The sequence below is a fragment of the Rhinichthys klamathensis genome, unplaced genomic scaffold (genome assembly GCF_029890125.1).
Source record: "Rhinichthys klamathensis goyatoka isolate OS25496 unplaced genomic scaffold, OSU_Roscu_1.1 h1tg000157l_1, whole genome shotgun sequence".
In the NCBI taxonomy this organism is placed as follows: Eukaryota; Metazoa; Chordata; class Actinopteri; order Cypriniformes; family Leuciscidae; genus Rhinichthys; species Rhinichthys klamathensis.
Genome location: NW_026606692.1, coordinates 632,401 through 652,500, shown reverse-complemented (window position 1 = coordinate 652,500; position 20,100 = coordinate 632,401). Strand labels below are relative to the sequence as shown.

General features: G+C 38.5%; 1 protein-coding gene across 3 annotated transcripts in view; it reads right to left on the bottom strand.

The window, feature by feature from the left end:
* Nucleotides 1-18,065, bottom strand: part of farp1 (FERM, RhoGEF (ARHGEF) and pleckstrin domain protein 1 (chondrocyte-derived)) — a 100,437-nt gene extending 82,372 nt beyond the window's left edge. For all 3 annotated transcript variants that reach the window (XM_056258633.1, XM_056258635.1, XM_056258634.1), the window contains exons 1-2: nucleotides 17,861-18,065; nucleotides 5,544-5,733 (exon numbers count right to left, since the gene is read on the bottom strand). In XM_056258633.1, coding sequence (XP_056114608.1) covers nucleotides 5,544-5,717 — 174 coding nt within the window. In that variant the 5' untranslated portion in view covers nucleotides 5,718-5,733; nucleotides 17,861-18,065. The remainder of the gene's footprint in view (nucleotides 1-5,543; nucleotides 5,734-17,860) is intronic.
* Between the last annotated feature and the right edge of the window lie 2,035 nt (nucleotides 18,066-20,100).

The window sequence follows — 20,100 nt, the reverse complement described above, 5'->3', positions numbered from 1 at the left end:
GCAGACTAACACAAAAATAGAGCAATTCCATAACCGTATGGCTTAAAATATTATCCACGCAGAATTATTATGTAGATGAAAATAGCCTGGGGACACTTTTTAACACTTATCATTTTATATACCATGTTGAAACTTCAGAGATACTGAATAAAAAAACAGGGCCGATCCGATACTAAAATAGCAGCATGTCCCAAAATACTCAAAAATACCCCAAAATTCGATTGATTCATGAAAAGGTTTGATACAAATCTAATATCAAAACCAGTTGACAACATGTGAATTCTGTGATCTGATGTGAACTGGGAAACAGGAACTGTGCCGAGACTATAGGGATTTCCTTACTGAGATCCCATCAAACGGGATATCCTGAGCGCTGCAACAGGGCAATATGATGATGACAAGCGTTCGCTCGACGACCACGCGTTACATTAAACTCACGACTCCAGAATAAGACTTTTATTCAGCCAGGATGATCAAATTAATTTGATCAAAAAGTGAAAGTAAAGACATAATGTTATATTGAAATTTCTATTACTCAAAGAATACGTGGAAATCACGGTTTCCACAAAAATATGAAGCAGCAGAACAGTTTACAACATTGATAATAATCATAAATGTTTCTTGAGCATCGAATCATCATATTAGAGTGATTTCTGAAGGATCATGTGACACTGAAGACTGGAGTAATGATGCGGAAAATTCAGCTTTGATCACAGGATATAAATTACACTTTACTATATATTCATATAGAAAACAGTTATTTTAAATTGTAATAATATTTCACATTTTTACTGTATTTTTGATCAAATAAATGCAGTCTTGGTGAGCAGAAGAGACTCTTTCAAACTCTCCCAACCTCAAACTGTGTGTATGTATTATGTAGATCTCAACGATGTAACTTTGGTGAAACTTTATAAAACAAAACCAGTCAGCACTGGCTAATCTAGTCGAGACCAGTATGAAATCAGACATGCATTCTCAGTTCAAGCCCTCAGAGAAGCTCTGGGTCCCACAGGAAATCAGCCCTTTTCAATCCCAGCATGCTCCAGTCCTGCTAACAACAATCCCCCAGCACAGATCAAACTGCGAGCATCAGGCCGACTCGTCTCAGTGACTGCGGGAGCTCGCTTTGCTCCTGTTTCTGAGCTCGGGTCACTCCAGCATCACATCAGAGCAATTTCACACACCCAAAAACAATATTTTTGGTTTTATTTAAAGACCCACTCCGATGAAAATAATGTTTTTCTAGGTGTTAACATGTTCTTGTGGCATTTTTCTTATGTTAGAGGACATATCTTGAGAAAAATAAGCTCAAAGTTGTATTTCTGAGTATTTCTACATTCAAATGGCTGTGAATCAGTAGCAGACGCTAAAATGCCGTTTAAAATAGACTGGAGTTGTGACGTAGTAACTCCACTGGGCGGGGCCACAAGCTTGTTAAAATTAATCGAAAGTGCCCCTCTCAAACAAATATCAATGATAATATTGTTTTCAATAAAACAAAATGCATTTGATTATAATTAACATGACAATGTGACAAAATTCACGTTTACTTGTATGTTTCTGTCGGTTTGAGCTGTCGTTGCCATGACTCGTTGCTATGGGTTGCGTCACTTGCGTGTCTTGCATCGGACTCGACTGAAGGGGTCAGTCTCCGTTTTCGAGGCCGAGGGTCAGTAATGTGGACGGCAGGAGCGCATAAATAATCGTTGCAAAAGTTATGCGTTTTAAAACGAAAACGCACTGTACGGCTGGATAGCTCCAATATTGCTCTCAATTTTTGTTGCACCGGTAATGACAGGTTGGGGGTGTAAGCTAGCGGGAGAGACAGAGCTCTCAGCAACGGGCAGGGGGAGGGTCATCTCCGTGCCAACGGCTCCGCCCACAACGCAGAGGCGAATTGCTAATGAGCTACTGCCGCTCTGCTGAAGCGAAGTCCCAGAAAACGGCACAGGTTTTGTGAGTTTGGCTAAAAATGGCATAATCATAATTTAAAGACCACTGGGAATGTTTACAAATAGCTCAAAATATGATCGGAGTGGGACTTTAAATAATCAGATTTTCAACAAGATTTTAGTCAAATGGATTCAAATCAGCATAAACCTGTTAAATCTAACCAGTGTGAAGAATGTGGCTGATTGGAACAAGCAAGATTCGATTAGTTAAGCATGTATGATTGAAAAAAATAGGATTTATTGCTGATAAATATACTGTGTGAACCAGGTTATTGTGCATCAAAAAAACATTCTGTTTATTAGTTATATTACATAAATCTCATTCTTACTTGACTTCTTTTATTTATGTATGACTGAAACATATGCATCACATTAATTTCATAAGTATTTGTTACAACAAAAACATTACATGCAATTAAAATACATAAATCTTAAATGTTTTTTTGGTTTTAGGCTATTGTTGTAGGTGATGCAGCCTTATATAAATATAAAATGATAGGTATACAGTGTGTGTGTGTGTGTGTGTGTGTGTGTGTGTGTGTGTGTGTGTGTGTGTGTGTGTGTGTGTGTAACATTAATATAATAAATGTCTGTAATAATATAAAAAGTTTTTTTTCTCAGTTAACATCTGGATTCACTCACACATGTGTGACACTACAAAAGTACGACGGGTTGTTTTCATGTTTCATGTTAACTTAAAAATACTTTAAAGCTGCTGTAGGTAACTTTTGAAAACATGTATTTGCTAAAACTGTCATTATGTCCTGACAGTAGAATATGAGACAGATAATCTGTGTAAAAATCAAGCTCCTCTGGCTCCTCCCAGTGGTCCTATTGCCATTTGCAAGAAATACACGCTCCCGGTCAGAAACAACCAATCAGAGCCAGGAGGAATGTCTTAGCAGTGTCAATCACGCTCGTGTCCGCGCTGATCACACCCCTCTCTTGCACAGCGCGAGCCGTCGTTCAAACTCAAGATTGCCGGTGAGCTGCAGCTGTGCTTATGACGGAGAAACAACCTAAACGGCCAATTCTCGAGTGACACCTGCTCATAAAACAAAGAGGTAAAAGGAAAAAGACCGATGACGATAAACAAGCGAAAAAGAAAGAATTACACAGAGCCCATTGACTCGGTGTCAAAGCTCTAGCCGCATAACATGTAGATGAAATGTCACGCACTCTGCAAGCAACAATTGAAACCTGCTAATTCACTGGCTTGTCATGTTGCTGAAATAATGTACTAGCACACCTTATCTACCATTATATATCGCTAGAATAATTACTTGCATACTGTAATGTTAGTTACCGTTATATTAACGTTATCTTTCTAGCTATTTATAACTTATAGAAAGAGTGCAACGTTATAAAGTTACATGTAGGCTATTGGAAAATACATAATGATTAGAGGAGCAAGTTTGTAGTCAAAGTATGGGCAGGCCATAGTCAATGTAAAGCATATTATTGACGTTTAGTCCCTATTAGTGAATGTTCCATATAACTTTTTATCCGCTGTTATCGATGGCTCTGTTTACTAGCCTTCGCATTCACGACGGGCTCCGCTGTGGAGGACGAGCTGTGGAGGGAGGAGCTGTGGGGGAGGAGCTGTGGAGGACGAGCTGTGGAGGGAGGGCTGTAGCGCAGCAGAGAGGAAGGGGGTCGGGACCTGGAAGTTGTGCTTGTTCAAATTTTCAGGCTAAGTCAACGTTTTCTCAAAACTCCCTACTGCAGCTTTAATATATTCTCCATAAAAAGCGACCTCAACGTGTATGAAATACAAAACTCTCCATCACACACACACACACACACACACACACACACACACACACACACACACAGTCAAAGTCACAAGCGTATGATACATATTTATGATTTTATACCTCTGGCCTTTGGGGACCAGATAAAGTCTTTCATCCATTTTTTATCCATTTCATTATTAATTCTTGCCCAAAGAGGGTGTGCAGTGTAGCAGGTGTGTGTGTGAGGTGTGTGTGTGTGAGGTGTGTGTGTCTCAGACTGTCAAATTGACTTTAGAGATCTGGAGAAGTGCAGTGGCTTCACTACGGCTCAGTCTGAACACCCGAGAGCGACCCAATCAAACGGGTTTTCAATGGCCATTATAATATTAGACACATACTGAACTATATTTATTTGATGCTAGAGCGTTCTTGACGTCTTTCCTAGATGTTTGGGGAGGTTTAAGACTGTAACTGACACATTTTTTAGGTTATAACACTTAAATGGACAAGGTTATATGAGGTTTATTGACTGATGCAGATCTCAAAATCACAAATTCTGCTTTCAAATCATGAATTAGAGATACTAATCAGCAATTAATGGAAATAAATAAATTAAGATCGCACACCGAGCTGAAGCATTAAGCCAGGTAAACCAGACTAAAGCAACAAAAGCTGCAGGTGATCTGGTGTCACGTCTGGATGGAGACTGATCTCCATCGCCTCAGGACACCGAGAATCAATGTAAGCGAGACTGACAGTGTTCACTGAAGCAGCTCGAGGCGTTTCTCAACACAGACGCACACAAAACACAGCACGCGCTTTTATAGGCCTTATCTCACTATTAGAACTGCCGTCAACAACCGGCCCTCGGGGCATCAGCGGAGCACAGGGTGTGTATCCAACACACACACACACACACATCACAAACCTGACAAAGAATAGTTTGTTCGCTGCTTTTACTTCATCTCAAGTTAATATTTTCCTGTCGAGATCTCAGTCAGGAATTCTGATGAATCTCTTTTCTCCAACCCAACATGCCTGAGGAGCTTACGGCTCCCTTGGTAGCGATCAATGAGGGCATTTTCTCATTAGTGAACAAGACTGAGCTTTTCAACATCATTACCATTCCCAGGGGAGCTTAAGTGACGAAACGGGAGGGCAAGTGAACACAAAAGAGTCTAAACTAGAGGAGGAAAGCAGCAGACGCTTTAGTGTGTACTTGCTGGCCTGCTGGGATACACAACACATCAAAACACTTATGAGACGCAGGGGTTTTTCCACGCAGTTAAACCTGTGCTGTGTTCAAAAATGGAAAATTAGCTTACTGCCTACTATTTATTTTAAATAATATGAATTGGTATGCATTACGCAATAGGCAATTCAAACAATAGTATGCTACACTGTTGCATGACCTCATTACATGCATTGTCCACTGCTGTCCTGTTATTGCCTTGGAATCAAAAAAAAAAAAATTTTTATAAAACGCAATGTAATGCAATGTATAATAAAAAAATAAAATAAAATAAAAAATATGTTTAAAATAAATAAATAAATAAAATAAATTAAATTAATTAAATTAATAAATTAAAGAAAAATGCAACAAGGTAAATATCAGTCAGTGCAGTAAAATAAAATAAAGTGCAATGCAATAGAATAAAATAAAGCAAAATGCAATGTAAAAACAAAGCAAATAGATATGCATGAAAATAAAATGCTTTAATGTAAAATAAATAAGTGCAATAAAACGCAATGCAATAACATGAAACAAATTACAATGCAATACAACAGACCGAAGCAAAATGCAATAATATGCAATAAAATGCAATAAAGTAGAAAGCAAACAGTGGCTTACCGAGACCTCAAAGACTTCCTGAGTGTCGTCCAGCATCTGGACCCGGATGGAGATCTGTCTGCCCGGAGGCATGGTGGGGGGGCGCTGGCCCGGCTCCAGTGTGCTGATGCCCAGGCTCTCAGGGGCCCCAAGCCTCTGCCCCGCCCCCGAGGGCCGCTCCTCTGGCTCCACCATCCTGCTGCAAACCCACCTGACAACAGAGAACATTTCAGCACTTAAATGAGGGCCAAAACGCTCCATAGGGGATAAACACAGACTCTGCACCACGGTTTGGTGATCACACATAGCTTTCCTTTTTTTATAGCTGGAATTTCAACCTCGTGCTGCCCTGGAAAATACCAAGGATGATTTATGATTCCTGAAATGTAGATTTCTGCTGTAAGTGTAAACTACTTGTGCTGCTATGGCAATTACTCACGCAAGTCTTGGCGTTAACTCTCGTTCTGTTTGGCTGCTAGTCATCCACATAAACACAGCTGTTAGTTATAACCCGCTCAACCACCACTGGTAAAGAACTGAACCTTACAAATGAACCTGACGGAAACAGGTCGGGCATATTTGTAAAGGCAAAGGTAAATGCAATTCAACAATGCAATAAAAAAAATGCATTTAAATAAAAAAACATTTTGTTTCACAGACCTACTTTGTGGTTAAGATCCCTGAATCTTGTTCAACTTTTGTCAAAATAAATAAATGGAGCACATTACAGTTTTTCGACAAATTCCGTCCGGATGTAAATGTTTGTGATTGCACTATATTACACTTGCATGACAAAAAAAAACACTTATGTTCGCTACAGTAATGCAATAATGATGAATTTCTATTTTGTAACAGAATGCAAGTTCAATATTTCACATTATGGACATATAAATACAATGAAAAGGACACCGATTCCAGTGGGAACATCCCATAGGAAACACGTGGATTCATTCAAACCCGACAAATCCTTATTACTGTTGTGACGGCTTAAATTCAAACAATAGGCCCACCGTCGTCTCTCACCACTGAAAAACACTGAGTTTATGGGTTTAGGAAATCATTAGGAAGGGTTTAGAGGCATTAAATCCAGGGATTTCTAGCCCTAAACAACCAGATCGCGCACTGAGACTCCAACATGCTGGATTATAAGCTTGTGCGCTTCAATAGAACACCAATTTAACCAGCGAAATGGGAAGATATGTATTGAAGCACCTGAAATTTTCATTAAAGATGCTAAATTCTTTCAACTAAGGTCCTAAAAACAGCTTTTTACTAGTTCTGTCCTCATGCTAACCCATCTTTCTAAGGAACTAAGAACTTCATGAAATGCAAATTTGTCCACTTACATCTAAACCCTCTTACGGATATCCTCTGAAATATTCAAAGCCTTTTAGAGGAATTCAGTGAAGGAGAAATGCATAACTGTGAACGAGTACATTTGAAGGGTCTAAATTATACAGAACTCAGCAGAATTAAAGTAAACGCCACAAAATAAGTCCAGTAATCAGAGCGCTGCCTCCTCGATCAGGAACCCATCCAGAGCTTCATTAAAACGCTTATTCGAAACATTTTTAATAGAGCATTTCTGTGGTCAGTACTCATGAACTGAAGATTTATAGTCTCTCCATCTTGGCAATTTGGCAAATGTTCTGACACTGGTGTTGTGGAGTTGTTTTCTGAATGCAAAAATGACTATAAACTATGATAATAAATGAGAAGATAACATTGTGATGAGTGTATGACATACGCACGGCACGCACACACACACACGTATAACTTCAAGGCATTTTTGACTAATTTCTTGCAAAAAAATTGAACAAATGTCCATAGATGACATGCTGTAGTTGTTAAAAAACAAAATATCTAGTATTTGTGGTGTAGGTGTTTATATTTTGCAACTTGTTATAGAATACTTACAGATCAACTATTACATTCATGATTGTATTTAACTGTGTCATGAATATCAAATTTTATTTATTTCTAAAAATCACTTAGAAATAAGTGAAAAAAGAAGAAGTTACTCCAAGAATCACAGATGGAAAATGGGCCAAACTGCAGCATTGAGGCTGACGACAGATGTGTGTGTGTGTGTGTGTGTGTGTGTGTGTGTGTGTGTGTGTGTGTGTGTGTGTGTGTGTGTGTGTGTGTGTGTGTGTCAAACAGAGATGAGAGAACATTGATCCGCGTGTGGCACTAAACAGCTTCTCCTGACAATGGAAAGGTTTTTTCACAGATACGACACTTTCAATTATTCTACACAGACGTCAGAAGAACAGCACAAGCGAACACGTACAGTAGTAGCGTATTCCTGTGTTCACTCGACACAGGGGATTTACATACGGGAAACAAACATGACAAGTGAAGAACGGCACTGATACATGACAAAGCAAAGGATCGTGATTCAAAGAGCATGCAAAAGACACGGATCTGGATTCAAACACACACACCATCTCATTCCTAAATGACAACCGTTCGTTTATGTCTGTTAAACCTTTGACAAATATGATCACAGCGAACATTAAATATATAAAGGTTTACAGTAAAAGTTTATTAAACATAAAAGTTCAAGTTCAGATATAAACACTGATGGTAGTGATCAAAATTAAGTAAATCACCATTTAAAAGTAACTTGACCCTTCAAATAAACATTGTATCAATTACATCATTACACCAGTAGGTGGCGACAAGTGACGGTTAAATATGTGTTCATTGAATCATTCAAGAGATTTGTGCAAAATACTGATTCATCCAGCAATGAAAAAAGTCTTTATTAATGAGTCATTGAATCATTTATTCAAGAGATTCGTTCAAAACACTGATTCATCCAGTAATGAAACAAGTGAAGTCTTTATGAGTGAGTCATTGAATCATTCAAGAGATATGTGCAAAACACTGATTCATCCAGTAATGAAACAAGTGAAGTCTTTATGAGTCATTGAATCATTTATTTAAGAGATTCGTTCAAAACACTGATTTCATCCAGTAATGAAACAAGCGAAGTCTTTATGAGTGAGTCATTGAATCATTCAAGAGATTTGTGCAAAATACTGATTCATCCAGCAATGAAACAAGTCTTTATTAATGAGTCATTGAATCATTTATTCAAGAGATTCGTTCAAAACACTGATTCATCCAGTAATGAAACAAGTGAAGTCTTTATGAGTGAGTCATTGAATCATTCAAGAGATATGTGCAAAACACTGATTCATCCAGTAATGAAACAAGTGAAGTCTTTATGAGTCATTGAATCATTTATTCAAGAGATTCGTTCAAAACACTGATTTCATCCAGTAATGAAACAAGCGAAGTCTTTATGAGTGAGTCATTGAATCATTCAAGAGATTTGTGCAAAATACTGATTCATCCAGCAATGAAACAAGTCTTTATTAATGAGTCATTGAATCATTTATTCAAGAGATTCGTTCAAAAACACTGATTCATCCACTAATGAAACAAGTCAATACATTTTAAAAAGAAAAAAATGATCCAAATTAAATAAATATATTTTAAATAGACTGCAGCAATTAATATTTTGTCAGAACCTCTAGTAAATTACATTATTTTGCCTACTCAGAATCGTGGGAGAATCGTGATCTCTATTTTAAATTGTGATTCTCAGTTTATCCTGAATATCGTGCAGCTGGAAAAATGGTGTAATGGTGGAAACAATACTCTCTTATAAATTATTATAAAGTAAATTTCACAAATAATTACAAAGAAATAACAAGTAACACATTGAATTCACTTGTAATAAAAAAAAAATATATATATTTTTTAGTTTTTAATAAAACAGTGTAACTAACCCACTATAAAAAGAAAAATATGGACAGGGCGACGCAAAGAGGACTAAACTTCAATACTCAGTGGTTTGTTCACGAACACTAACAGGAGCAGTAATGAACAAACACATTCCAGCACTGATTGAATCTCAGATCCAGACGCTGAAATCTGATTCTGTGCTCAGATGTGAGCTAGAGACGAGTCACGACAGGTTAACAAGCATCACACACACACACACACAGTCAGAAACCCCCCGACAGCACTGGAAGCTCCTCAACACACACACATCTGAGTGTATCCTGCGCTATCATGACACTGAACACAGTACATCCAGTGGATGAGGAGAGAGATGATCAATAGAGCTTATCAGACGTCCACAAGGCTTTATTCATCAAGGGAACGAGGGAGTGTGAGATGTTGTTCACTGTAACAAACACTTCCTGTGACGAAAATGCCATTTTAATATTGATTTCCATCTGCAGTTTGACATTTTGTTTGACAGAAAGGAGAGTGATATAGATGATGAAAGGAGATTATGCGTCTAATATTTAAAAAATTTAGGGTTAATATTATAACGTTACATAACTAACATAAAATCGTATAAAATATAAAAAATAACTTTACACAATTTACTTAAAACTAATAAAAAATTACTTTTACTCAGTTAACTAAAACTAATAGATATTTATTTATCTAAATAAGTAAATAGCTACATCATTATAAATATAAATAAAAAACATGTTTATTTATTTATTATTCAGATTAATACTAAATAAATCAAACAAAAAAAAATATTTAAAAACTTATTTTACAAAATGTACTTTTATAAAAATATGCGTTTATTAAAAAAATAAATAACGTAATAATAATAATAAATACAACTTATTTTACAAAACTTACTTTCTGAACACAGAATTGATTTAAAAAGAGTAATTATCCACTGACAAGTTAGTCAGTATATTATTAACCTCACACAATGGTAAGTTAGTTATACAAATACTGTAATTGGCCAAATATTGTCTGATTAATCTGATAAATCACTAACAACTACTGTTACTCAACCAAACAGGCAGTGTTGTAGTCGAGACCAGTTCACTCGAGTCCGAGTCGAGACCAGAGAGGGTGGATAACCTAAGGTTGGGTCTGAAACCAGACCTAAAGATATCTTCAAGAATATGTAAAATATTTGGTGGTAACAATAAAATTGGCACCATACTCAAACAGTAAATCAAAAATACCATGGAATCATACACTGTAATGGTAAAAAGGCCACATAGCGGTGTAAAGGTAATTTTATTAAAATTATGACTTACAATTATTACAATCAGTTAGTGCTCTTACACATAACATCACTGCACACGAATTCTGTGTGGCTCTTATATGCAAACTGAATTATGGATGATAAGGCAGACATTTTCAATACATAGTTGAGCTAGAGGCCACAATCACATCTGACCTGGGTCCTGCTGCATTTGCGCGCCGCGAACGTTACGGTGTGTTCACACCGAACGCGAATAGAGCGTCAAATACGCCTCTATCGCGTCTAGTTAGACGCTTGAACATTCGGTTGACTTCAAAATTTTCAACTTTAGCGGAAGGCATTCGCGGCCAACGCGTCGCCCAATTCGCGTCATTCGTAACGCCCGGCGCGAATGATGCGCCTATTCGCGTCTTTGCATTGACTTTGTATGTAGGCCTAATCTACTCGCGCAAATAATTAAATTCACGTTCGGTGTGAACACATCATTATGGTGTGTTCACACCTAACGCGAATAGAGCGTCAAATACGCGTCTATCGCGTCTAGTTAGACGCTCGAACATTCGCTCGAGTTCAAATTTTTCAACTTGCGCGGAAGACATTCGCGGCAAACGCGTCGCCCAATTCGCGTCATTCGTAACGCCCGGCGCGAATGATGCGCCTATTTGCCTCTTTGCATTGACTTTGTATTCGCGTTCGGTGTGAACACATCATTAATCTCAAGTCATGCGCAGTTGCGCACAAGAAAGTCAGCAATCATTGGCCGTTTCAATCAAACAACAATTTAAAGAAATATTAACATACAGTAATAATCATGACATATTTTGAATGGGTCTCGAGTGGACTCGGGAATAAGTCCGAGTCCTAATATGTTCGAGTACGAATCAATTCCGAGTCAAAATGGATGACAAGACCGAGACCAATAAAATATGGTCTCGAGACCGAGTCCGAGTCTCGAGTACACAACACTGCAAACAGGGGTAGTTAGCAGTCAATAATCTCAAAAAGTGCCTTATTTACTGCTCATTTACCAGTAACACGACCACCTGGGCGCGGTTATCAACCAACAATGGCTGACAAAAGCAAAAGAAAGGAAAGAAATGGAGCAGGAATAATAGACACTAGAAGCATGGAGAAGAGGATGAACGGGATAGAGACCAACAGGCTCCCATGAAGTCTTCAGGGGCCGTCCACAATCACAAACACTGCAATAAAGGGCCCATTCTTTCCTGTCCCGGGCCGAAGTTACTGGTTACACACATTTAAACTGAATGAGTAATTGAGAAGCGGCTCCTCTGGGGCCTTTAATGCCCCTCGGCTAGCAGTTTCATTACCTGCCGAAACCCTAATTTATGCCTTGACCACTGAACGTCTGCAGCTCTGTTAGTGTTAGCAAACCCTCACTAGAACAACCCAAACACAAACGGCACTGACAAACTCGTATAAAGAACTGGATTTCCATTCCAACGAAAGCTATTAAAACCCACTCACAGAAACATGATGACAAATGCAAGGCCATTATATTTAATCTCCCTTGTGCTATCTTTAGTTCACCCATCTTTAACAGCTCATCTTGGAAATGTGCAGGAATTATAAAGGGGAAAAAGCTTTGTTGGGAAAAGCTTGTGCTTTAACCATGCACTAATCTGGGTTATGGTTTTGAAACGCACATGGCATGAACTGCACTGTTACTGGTTCAACAGGTTGACCTTCTTTTGCAGGAAGAATCAACATGACTTTCTCACACTTCGCTTATGTTTTCTAGTGTCTCAGAACACATAATCTTTCCCAAAGGAGGTCGTACAAACATAAAGACAAGGGATCACGTTCCAATAACTGTGTTCAGATCAGCTGTACAATCAGTGAAACACAATCTATTCGAGGGGATTGAGAAACAATACTACAAATTACAGTGAGATTTTCAGATGTTTGCTAGGAGGTTGCAAAGGCTGCGTTTTGAATTAAGGATTGTTGCTAGGCAGTTTGGACGCCTGCCAGGACATTTTGGTGGTCGGCAGGGTGTTGCTATGCAGCTGTTATGGTGTTCTAAGTGGTTGCTAAGTTTTTGTGCCATTAAGCATATTGCTATGTAGTTGCTAGGGTGTTGCTCTGTAGCTGCTAAGGCATTCTGAGATATTTTAAGCATATTGCTATGTAGTTGCTAGTCACAAAAGCATTCTGACTGGTTTAAACATGTTGCTATGTAGTTTCTAGAGTATTCTGAGATATTGATATGATGATGCCAAGGCATTAAGAATGGTTAAAGCACATTGCTAAGTTGTTGCTAGGGTGTTCTGGGATATTATATGGTTGCTAAGGCATTCTAAGAGGTTTAAGCTCATTGCTATGTAGTTGCTAGAGTGTTCTGTGATGTTGCTAGGGTGTTGCTAGGGTGTTCTGGGATATTATATGGTTGCTAAGGCATTCTAAGAGGTTTAAGCTCATTGCTATGTAGTAGCTAGGGTGTTCTGTGATGTTGCTAGGGTGTTGCCAGGGTGTTCTGGGATGTTATGTGTTTGCTAAGGCATTCTAAGAGGTTTAAGCTCATTGCTATGTAGTTGCTAGAGTGTTCTGTGATGTTGCTAGAGTGTTGCCAGGGTGTTCTGGGATGTTATGTGTTTGCTAAGGCATTCTAAGAGGTTTAAGCTCATTGCTATGAAGTCGCTAGGGTGTTCTGTGATGTTGCTAGGGTGTTGCCAGGGTGTTCTGGGATGTTATGTGTTTGTTAGGGCATTCTAAGAGGTTTAAGCTCATTGCTATGAAGTCGCTAGGGTGTTCTGTGATGTTGCTAGGGTGTTCTGGGATGTTATGTGTTTGCTAAGGCATTCTAAGAGGTTTAAGCTCATTGCTATGTAGTTGCTAGAGTGTTCTGTGATGTTGCTAGAGTGTTGCCAGGGTGTTCTGGGATGTTATGTGTTTGCTAAGGCATTCTAAGAGGTTTAAGCTCATTGCTATGAAGTCGCTAGGGTGTTCTGTGATGTTGCTAGGGTGTTGCCAGGGTGTTCTGGGATGTTATGTGTTTGTTAGGGCATTCTAAGAGGTTTAAGCTCATTGCTATGAAGTCGCTAGGGTGTTCTGTGATGTTGCTAGGGTGTTCTGGGATGTTATGTGTTTGCTAAGGCATTCTAAGAGGTTTAAGCTCATTGCTATGAAGTAGCTAGGGTGTTCTGTGATGTTGCTAGGGTTTTGCCAGGGTGTTCTGGGATGTTATGTGTTTGCTAAGGCATTCTAAGAGGTTTAAGCTCATTGCTATGTAGTTGCTAGGGTGTTCTGTGATGTTGCTAGGGTGTTGCCAGGGTGTTCTGGGATGTTATGTGTTTGCTAAGGCATTCTAAGAGGTTTAAGCTCATTGCTATGAAGTTGCTAGGGTGTTCTGTGATGTTGCTAGGGTGTTGACAGGGTGTTCTGGGATGTTATGTGTTTGCTAATGCATTCTGAGAGGTTTAAGCTCATTGCTATGTAGTTGCTAGGGTGTTCTGTGATGTTGCCAGGGTGTTCTGGGATGTTATGTGGTTGCTAAGGCATTCTAAGAGGTTTAAGCTCATTGCTATGAAGTCGCTAGGGTGTTCTGTGATGTTGCTAGGGTGTTGACAGGGTGTTCTGGGATGTTATGTGTTTGCTAAGGCATTCTAAGAGGTTTAAGCTCATTGCTATGAAGTCGCTAGGGTGTTCTGTGATGTTGCTAGGGTGTTGCCAGGGTGTTCTGGGATGTTATGTGTTTGCTAAGGCATTCTAAGAGGTTTAAGCTCATTGCTATGAAGTTGCTAGGGTGTTCTGTGATGTTGCTAGGGTGTTGCCAGGGTGTTCTGGGATGTTATGTGTTTGCTAAGGCATTCTAAGAGGTTTAAGCTCATTGCTATGAAGTTGCTAGGGTGTTCTGTGATGTTGCTAGAGTGTTGCCAGAGTGTTCTGGGATGTTGCTAGGGTGTTGCCAGTGTGTTCTGGAATGTTATGTGGTTGCTAAGGCATTCTGAGTGGTTTAAGCCCATTGCTATGTAGTTGCTAGGGTGTTGCTACGGCATTCTGAGTGGGTTTTAAGCATGTTTTAAACCCTGTCCTGATGCAGTGCTGTGATTTGTGACAGTGACACAACGAGTGAAAGGGAAACCTCTGCAAAAAGGCCACAGACTGGAAACTTGTACTCTAAAGGAAGCACAAAGTAGGAAGCAAGCAAAGCACAGAAGGATCGTCACACACGCAGAGATAAACACGAGGAAACAGGAAGTACTTCTGAATCTGGAGCAAATTAGGTCTCATTAAAACCAAAGTGCAAACCAACACATTTCATTGCATGACTACAAACTCAACCTGACAGAGTGAATGATTAAGGAGAGGCCCACTTCAAAGGACATGCCTGGTTAAAAAAAAAGAGGTATTTTATGCCTTCCCAAACAGTTACTTTATTTAAACACGTTCATACAAAAATCTTTCTTTTTCCATCCTATACAAACACACACACACCCTTCATAGAGAACAGAGACAGAAAAGTGAACTAGGAAGAAGGGTTCGTTCCCAGACTCACGCTCGCTGAACTAGTTAACCTGCCTTTCAACTTGTTTGCCTGAAAGTTCCCAGAGATGTGTTCAGCGAGGCGGACACGTGAAACAGAGGGTTCACTGAGACAGACTCAACACACACACACATCTGACGGCACGGATACACACCGCTGGCCCAGACTCTACAAAACGCATTTTGAGGACACTCCTTCACTAAACAATAAGTATGGCACTCATCATATCAGCTAAGTACAAACACAAAACTAAGTGCAAATGCTAAAACTAAGGGTGCGTCTCAATCAGCTCCCTAGTTCAGTAGCCATGACACTGCCGGTTAGTAGGGTTGGGTATTGTTTGAATTTTAGATAATTCGATTCTAATTCTGCTTATCATTTCTAATTCTTATCGATTCCAATATGGTTAAAACAAAAAAAGTCAACCGTTTAGATCAGCAGCCTAGAGAACAACTAAGTAATAAACTAGACTATACATTTCAAACATTATTAAAGACTAGGGCTGCAACTAACGACTATTTTAATAGTCGACTAGTCACCGACTATTGAAACGATTAGTTGACTAATCGAAAAATTATTACATTTTTCTAAAATTTAGCATGAGATTGCTTTAATTCTGTGGAAAATGATAGTAAACACAAGAAAGAAGGGGGTACTTCAATGAAAAATGCATATTTTATTGAACTTTGCTGCTGATAGGCCGATTCATACTAAAAGTAAATAAAAATGCCCTGTCTAAAACCAATTAGGCACAGTGCTCGGTCAGTATAGACATAAATACATAAATAAAGAAACTATCATTTTTATAAAGGACAGGCACATTTGCTTTATAAGAAAAAATAAATTAAAATCAAGTAAACATTTTCTTCCTGTAAACCAGGGGCAGGCACATTAGCAGCAAAAAAACAGTAATTTAAAATACCTTTATCAGGCACAGTCGGCATAACGTTAAATCCTTTTTTCTATACATTTCAAACATTATTAAAGACAAGTATACAGTCAGTAATACAATAAGAGCAAATTAGCAATAGCAGAAATAAATAGAACTAAACAAAGTTCAGAAATTGAAATAAAAAGTGTAAAATACTGCATAGTTACAAATAAAATAGATTAATCCTTATTAAAGTTGCAAAAGTTATTCAGTCAAGATCAGTGAGTGTTTTTTTTCTCTCTTATTCTTAATGACACACAGCCGGAATATTAGGCTGCTGTCCCTTTAAAAGCGAATGCACTGATCCAATATACTGTTACACACGAGTTCTCTTTCTAAACTGTTTACGTTCACTTTAGACATAACCCACTCTGTTTGCAAGGATATTTTGACATCATTTTCAGTGCATTTGTCCGTTCAAGCCCAAGACGACGTGAAAGAGAACTCAGTTCAGTATTCGAGCACTAAATGAGAGGCGGCGCTCTGGATGTTCCCAGCACAGAAAACAGCCCACAAGTGCCGGTTTGAGCTCTCGTTGTACAATGAAGATGTTGTCATGTCACCATCAGTGTCCCAATGTGTAGTGAGCGAGGGTCCTTAACAGTGACCACGACATACTGACTCAGGGAGCTGATTGAGACGCACCCTAAGTATTAAGTAATGCACAGTACATTGTGTGTGTGTGTGTGTGTGTGTGTGTGTGTGTGTGTGTGTGTGTGTGTGTGTGTGTGTGTGTGTGTGTGTGTGTGTGTTGTTGAATGATTCCTCAAATGAGAAGAGGTGTGTTATTACTCTACTAAGTGTTGGTAAAAACCACTCAGAACATCTAAACTACCACAATGTGCTAGTCAATGTGTTTACTTATCAAGATCACTGAAGATAACTAGTTTCCGCCAACATATCTACCACCATATTTACATTTATTTGGTACAAGTCACCACTCAAACATTAAATAATAAATAATAATTAACATGGTCAATTTGCTAAAAGGATTTCAAAATCTGTGCTGAGTTGTGTGCTTGCATTCGGCCGATGTAGGTTAGTCGAGTAATCCTTGAGGTTCAGATGTTAGTAGGTTAAGCTGCATTGACTGTGTGTGTGTGTGTGTGTGTGTGTGTGTGTGTGTGTTAGCCACATCAAGAATTCATGTGACAGGGAAATCCCATAATGTCCAACTGACTACCTGCACACCCACTTAAAACACATCACTGGAGCTCTTAGGAATATAGTATAAAAATAAAGCAAATCATTATTATTTTTAAACTGTAAGTACTGATGTTTCACCTGGTTCTGGGATATGTATGATCATTCCATACATTAATAACCCCATGCTGTGTTGCATTAGTTTAAAAAAAAAACAGGCTGAGGGGAAAATATGTAACCCTAACAAAACGGTATTGTGGTAATACCATAGTGATGCTATCAAATAATACCAAGGTATTTGAGATAATACAAGTTCAAAAACCATGCCACAATTACAAAAGGGCACTACTGTGTTTTGGACATGGACCAATGCATTCTTGTAAGTGCTTTGAAATGCCATTTAAATAATCTAGAGTGGTGATATAATCACTATACCATGGTACCGGCACAGCACTTTTTAAAAAGATCCAACAAAACATGGTATTACCATAGTATTTTTGTTAAACGTAAAAGTACAGTAGAGCACTACAGTAAATCTTTGATGTAGAAACGTACGATATGACGCGTGGCAGCAGCGGAGGCTCGTGAGATTTATTCTTGTAACCATGGAAACCGCTTCAATATATCAGGGTGTCCAGCGATCGTAAGATTAATAGTAACTCATATTCGCTCGCTGCCGGTTTATAGCGAGTCAATAAAATTTCACAGAATCTTACCTTTACTGCTGAATTAATACTCCTCGTGACTGGATATATGCGTAACTACGTTGTTCAACGATGTTCCGCGAAAATAACACGCAGAGCAGCGGCTGGAGTCGCGAAGAATCGGTGTATCGGCGGCTATTCGTGGGAAGCGCTGAAATCCACCGTCTTCCCGGACGCCATGACTGAACGACTGATCCCGAACTGAACTGATACAATAAAACACCGCCTCCAACCTCCAACACCCGCACTACAGCCTCACACCGCGCTGAGGGGAACAGCGACACCTGGCGGACGACTCAAACTTACCCTGGTTACAGTGTTGCCAAGTCCGCGGGTTTCCCGCGAAATTGGGCTCCTTTTACACTGTTGCAGCGGGTTTTATATACAGTAGTCAATATTTGAAGTGGATCAAAACCTTTCATAAAAGTTATGCATTTTGAACAATACCCGTTTTTGTCTTAGGACAACTTTGATTCACTTTTTTGATCCACTTCAAATGTTGACTACTGTAGTCTTATCATCTGATACCATCACTATTGAACTGCCATAGTATTTTTTTGTTTTGTTTTTTTTGTAAGGGATGGTTAATGGCTATGTAAGCAAAATGGTACCAAACCATCTAACAGGGATCATTCTTAGAACGTTCTGGTAACGTTCTCTTATAGTAAAGAACAAACGTTCTTCCCGAAACAGTAATATTATGTTTGTTCAAAGTTATCCGGTCTTTAGTAATGTTCTCAAAACGCTAACACAACCTTTTTCTAAAGGATTTAGTTGAACGTGCGTGAGCGTCAGACATTTAAAAAAAAAAAGTTACTTGTTTCAGAACGTTCAGAAGTGACGTAACACGTTTTTAAAACATTTTAAAAATGGTAGGACATCAAAAAGAACTCAAATTAATCGTTCAGGAACATAAAAACCTATTTATACACTTTTATAAAGTACTGTGATGAGTAACAGCGCCACCAATCTGTGGAAGCAACACTTAGTCTAAAAATGTATTACTTTAGGGAACACTATTTTAGTGTCGTTTCATGTAGTTACTAAAATAACTAAATCATGCTTACATGCAACTAACCCTAAACCAAACCTAATCTTAAATTAACCCTGGCCTATAGTATAAGTACATTACTTAATATTTCTCAGTACTTGTATAATTACACTAACAAACACATTAAAATAAAGTGCAACCCGATTTTATGTAATATACACTGAGATTTTGTAATAAGAATTATTAAAGGGGTTAGGATTTATTCAAAAAGAACCCAACATAAACTAGATATTTTAGTTCCCTATACATGCATAAATTCCCAACACGGCTCCCAGAGGACCGACACACTTTCAATCAGTCAAAATCCTAATCAATGATACTGTAATTACAAAATAGTTTAGAACAAGATGTGATCTACTATCAGAATACAATAAACTTGTATGACAACAAAAAGATCTTGAAAGTCCTTAAAGACATTATTCCAACACTACTTTTGACAAGAACATCTAACAGGATTGATCTTTATTTGATCCCATTAATTAAAATCCTGTGCAAATTTCTGTTGGATAGAACTTTTATCTGATCAACTAAATGACTGAGTTTATTTGGTCAAAACCCAGTATAAGACAAAAGCAGCACAAGTTTTAAATGCACGTTTGAAAACTACATACACACTGATATAAGACTGATGGTGCAAACTTATCTTTTCCTATTCACCCATAATCTATAATATCTCTAGTTACCGCTGTAAAACCATTAAAGACCAATGTGAACAGCTTCTAGTTCCTGCTTTAAAGAACTGCATCTTGGTTAAAAACAAGCATTCAAGTGAGAAAACTCCTGCTAACCGTCCATGTTTGGTTCAGTAGGATTAATGAAACATTTACCTTCAATTAAAATGTGAATTTAAACAAGCAAACTGGATTCCTTTGCATATTGACAGAGCAAATGAAACACGGACGCAGGGTTCATCATGTCTTGCAGCTTTAATACTGAAAGTGTTGTAAAATGATGAACCAGGATAGATTGAATATCATACAAATGTTCCATGGACATGTGACTGACCACCAATAAGCCAACTGGCTTCAGACTTGTGCATTTCCTTCATGAAGCCCTGAACCCAGAGTCCCGGTTTTCCTATGTTGTTTATTTCATTGCATGGATTTAAGAGAGCCGATGACAGACACTGTTAGCCATGTGACACAGACATCATCAGCGAAGAAGGAGCAAACCGATGCCCGCCTCTCCCAAACATCACCGC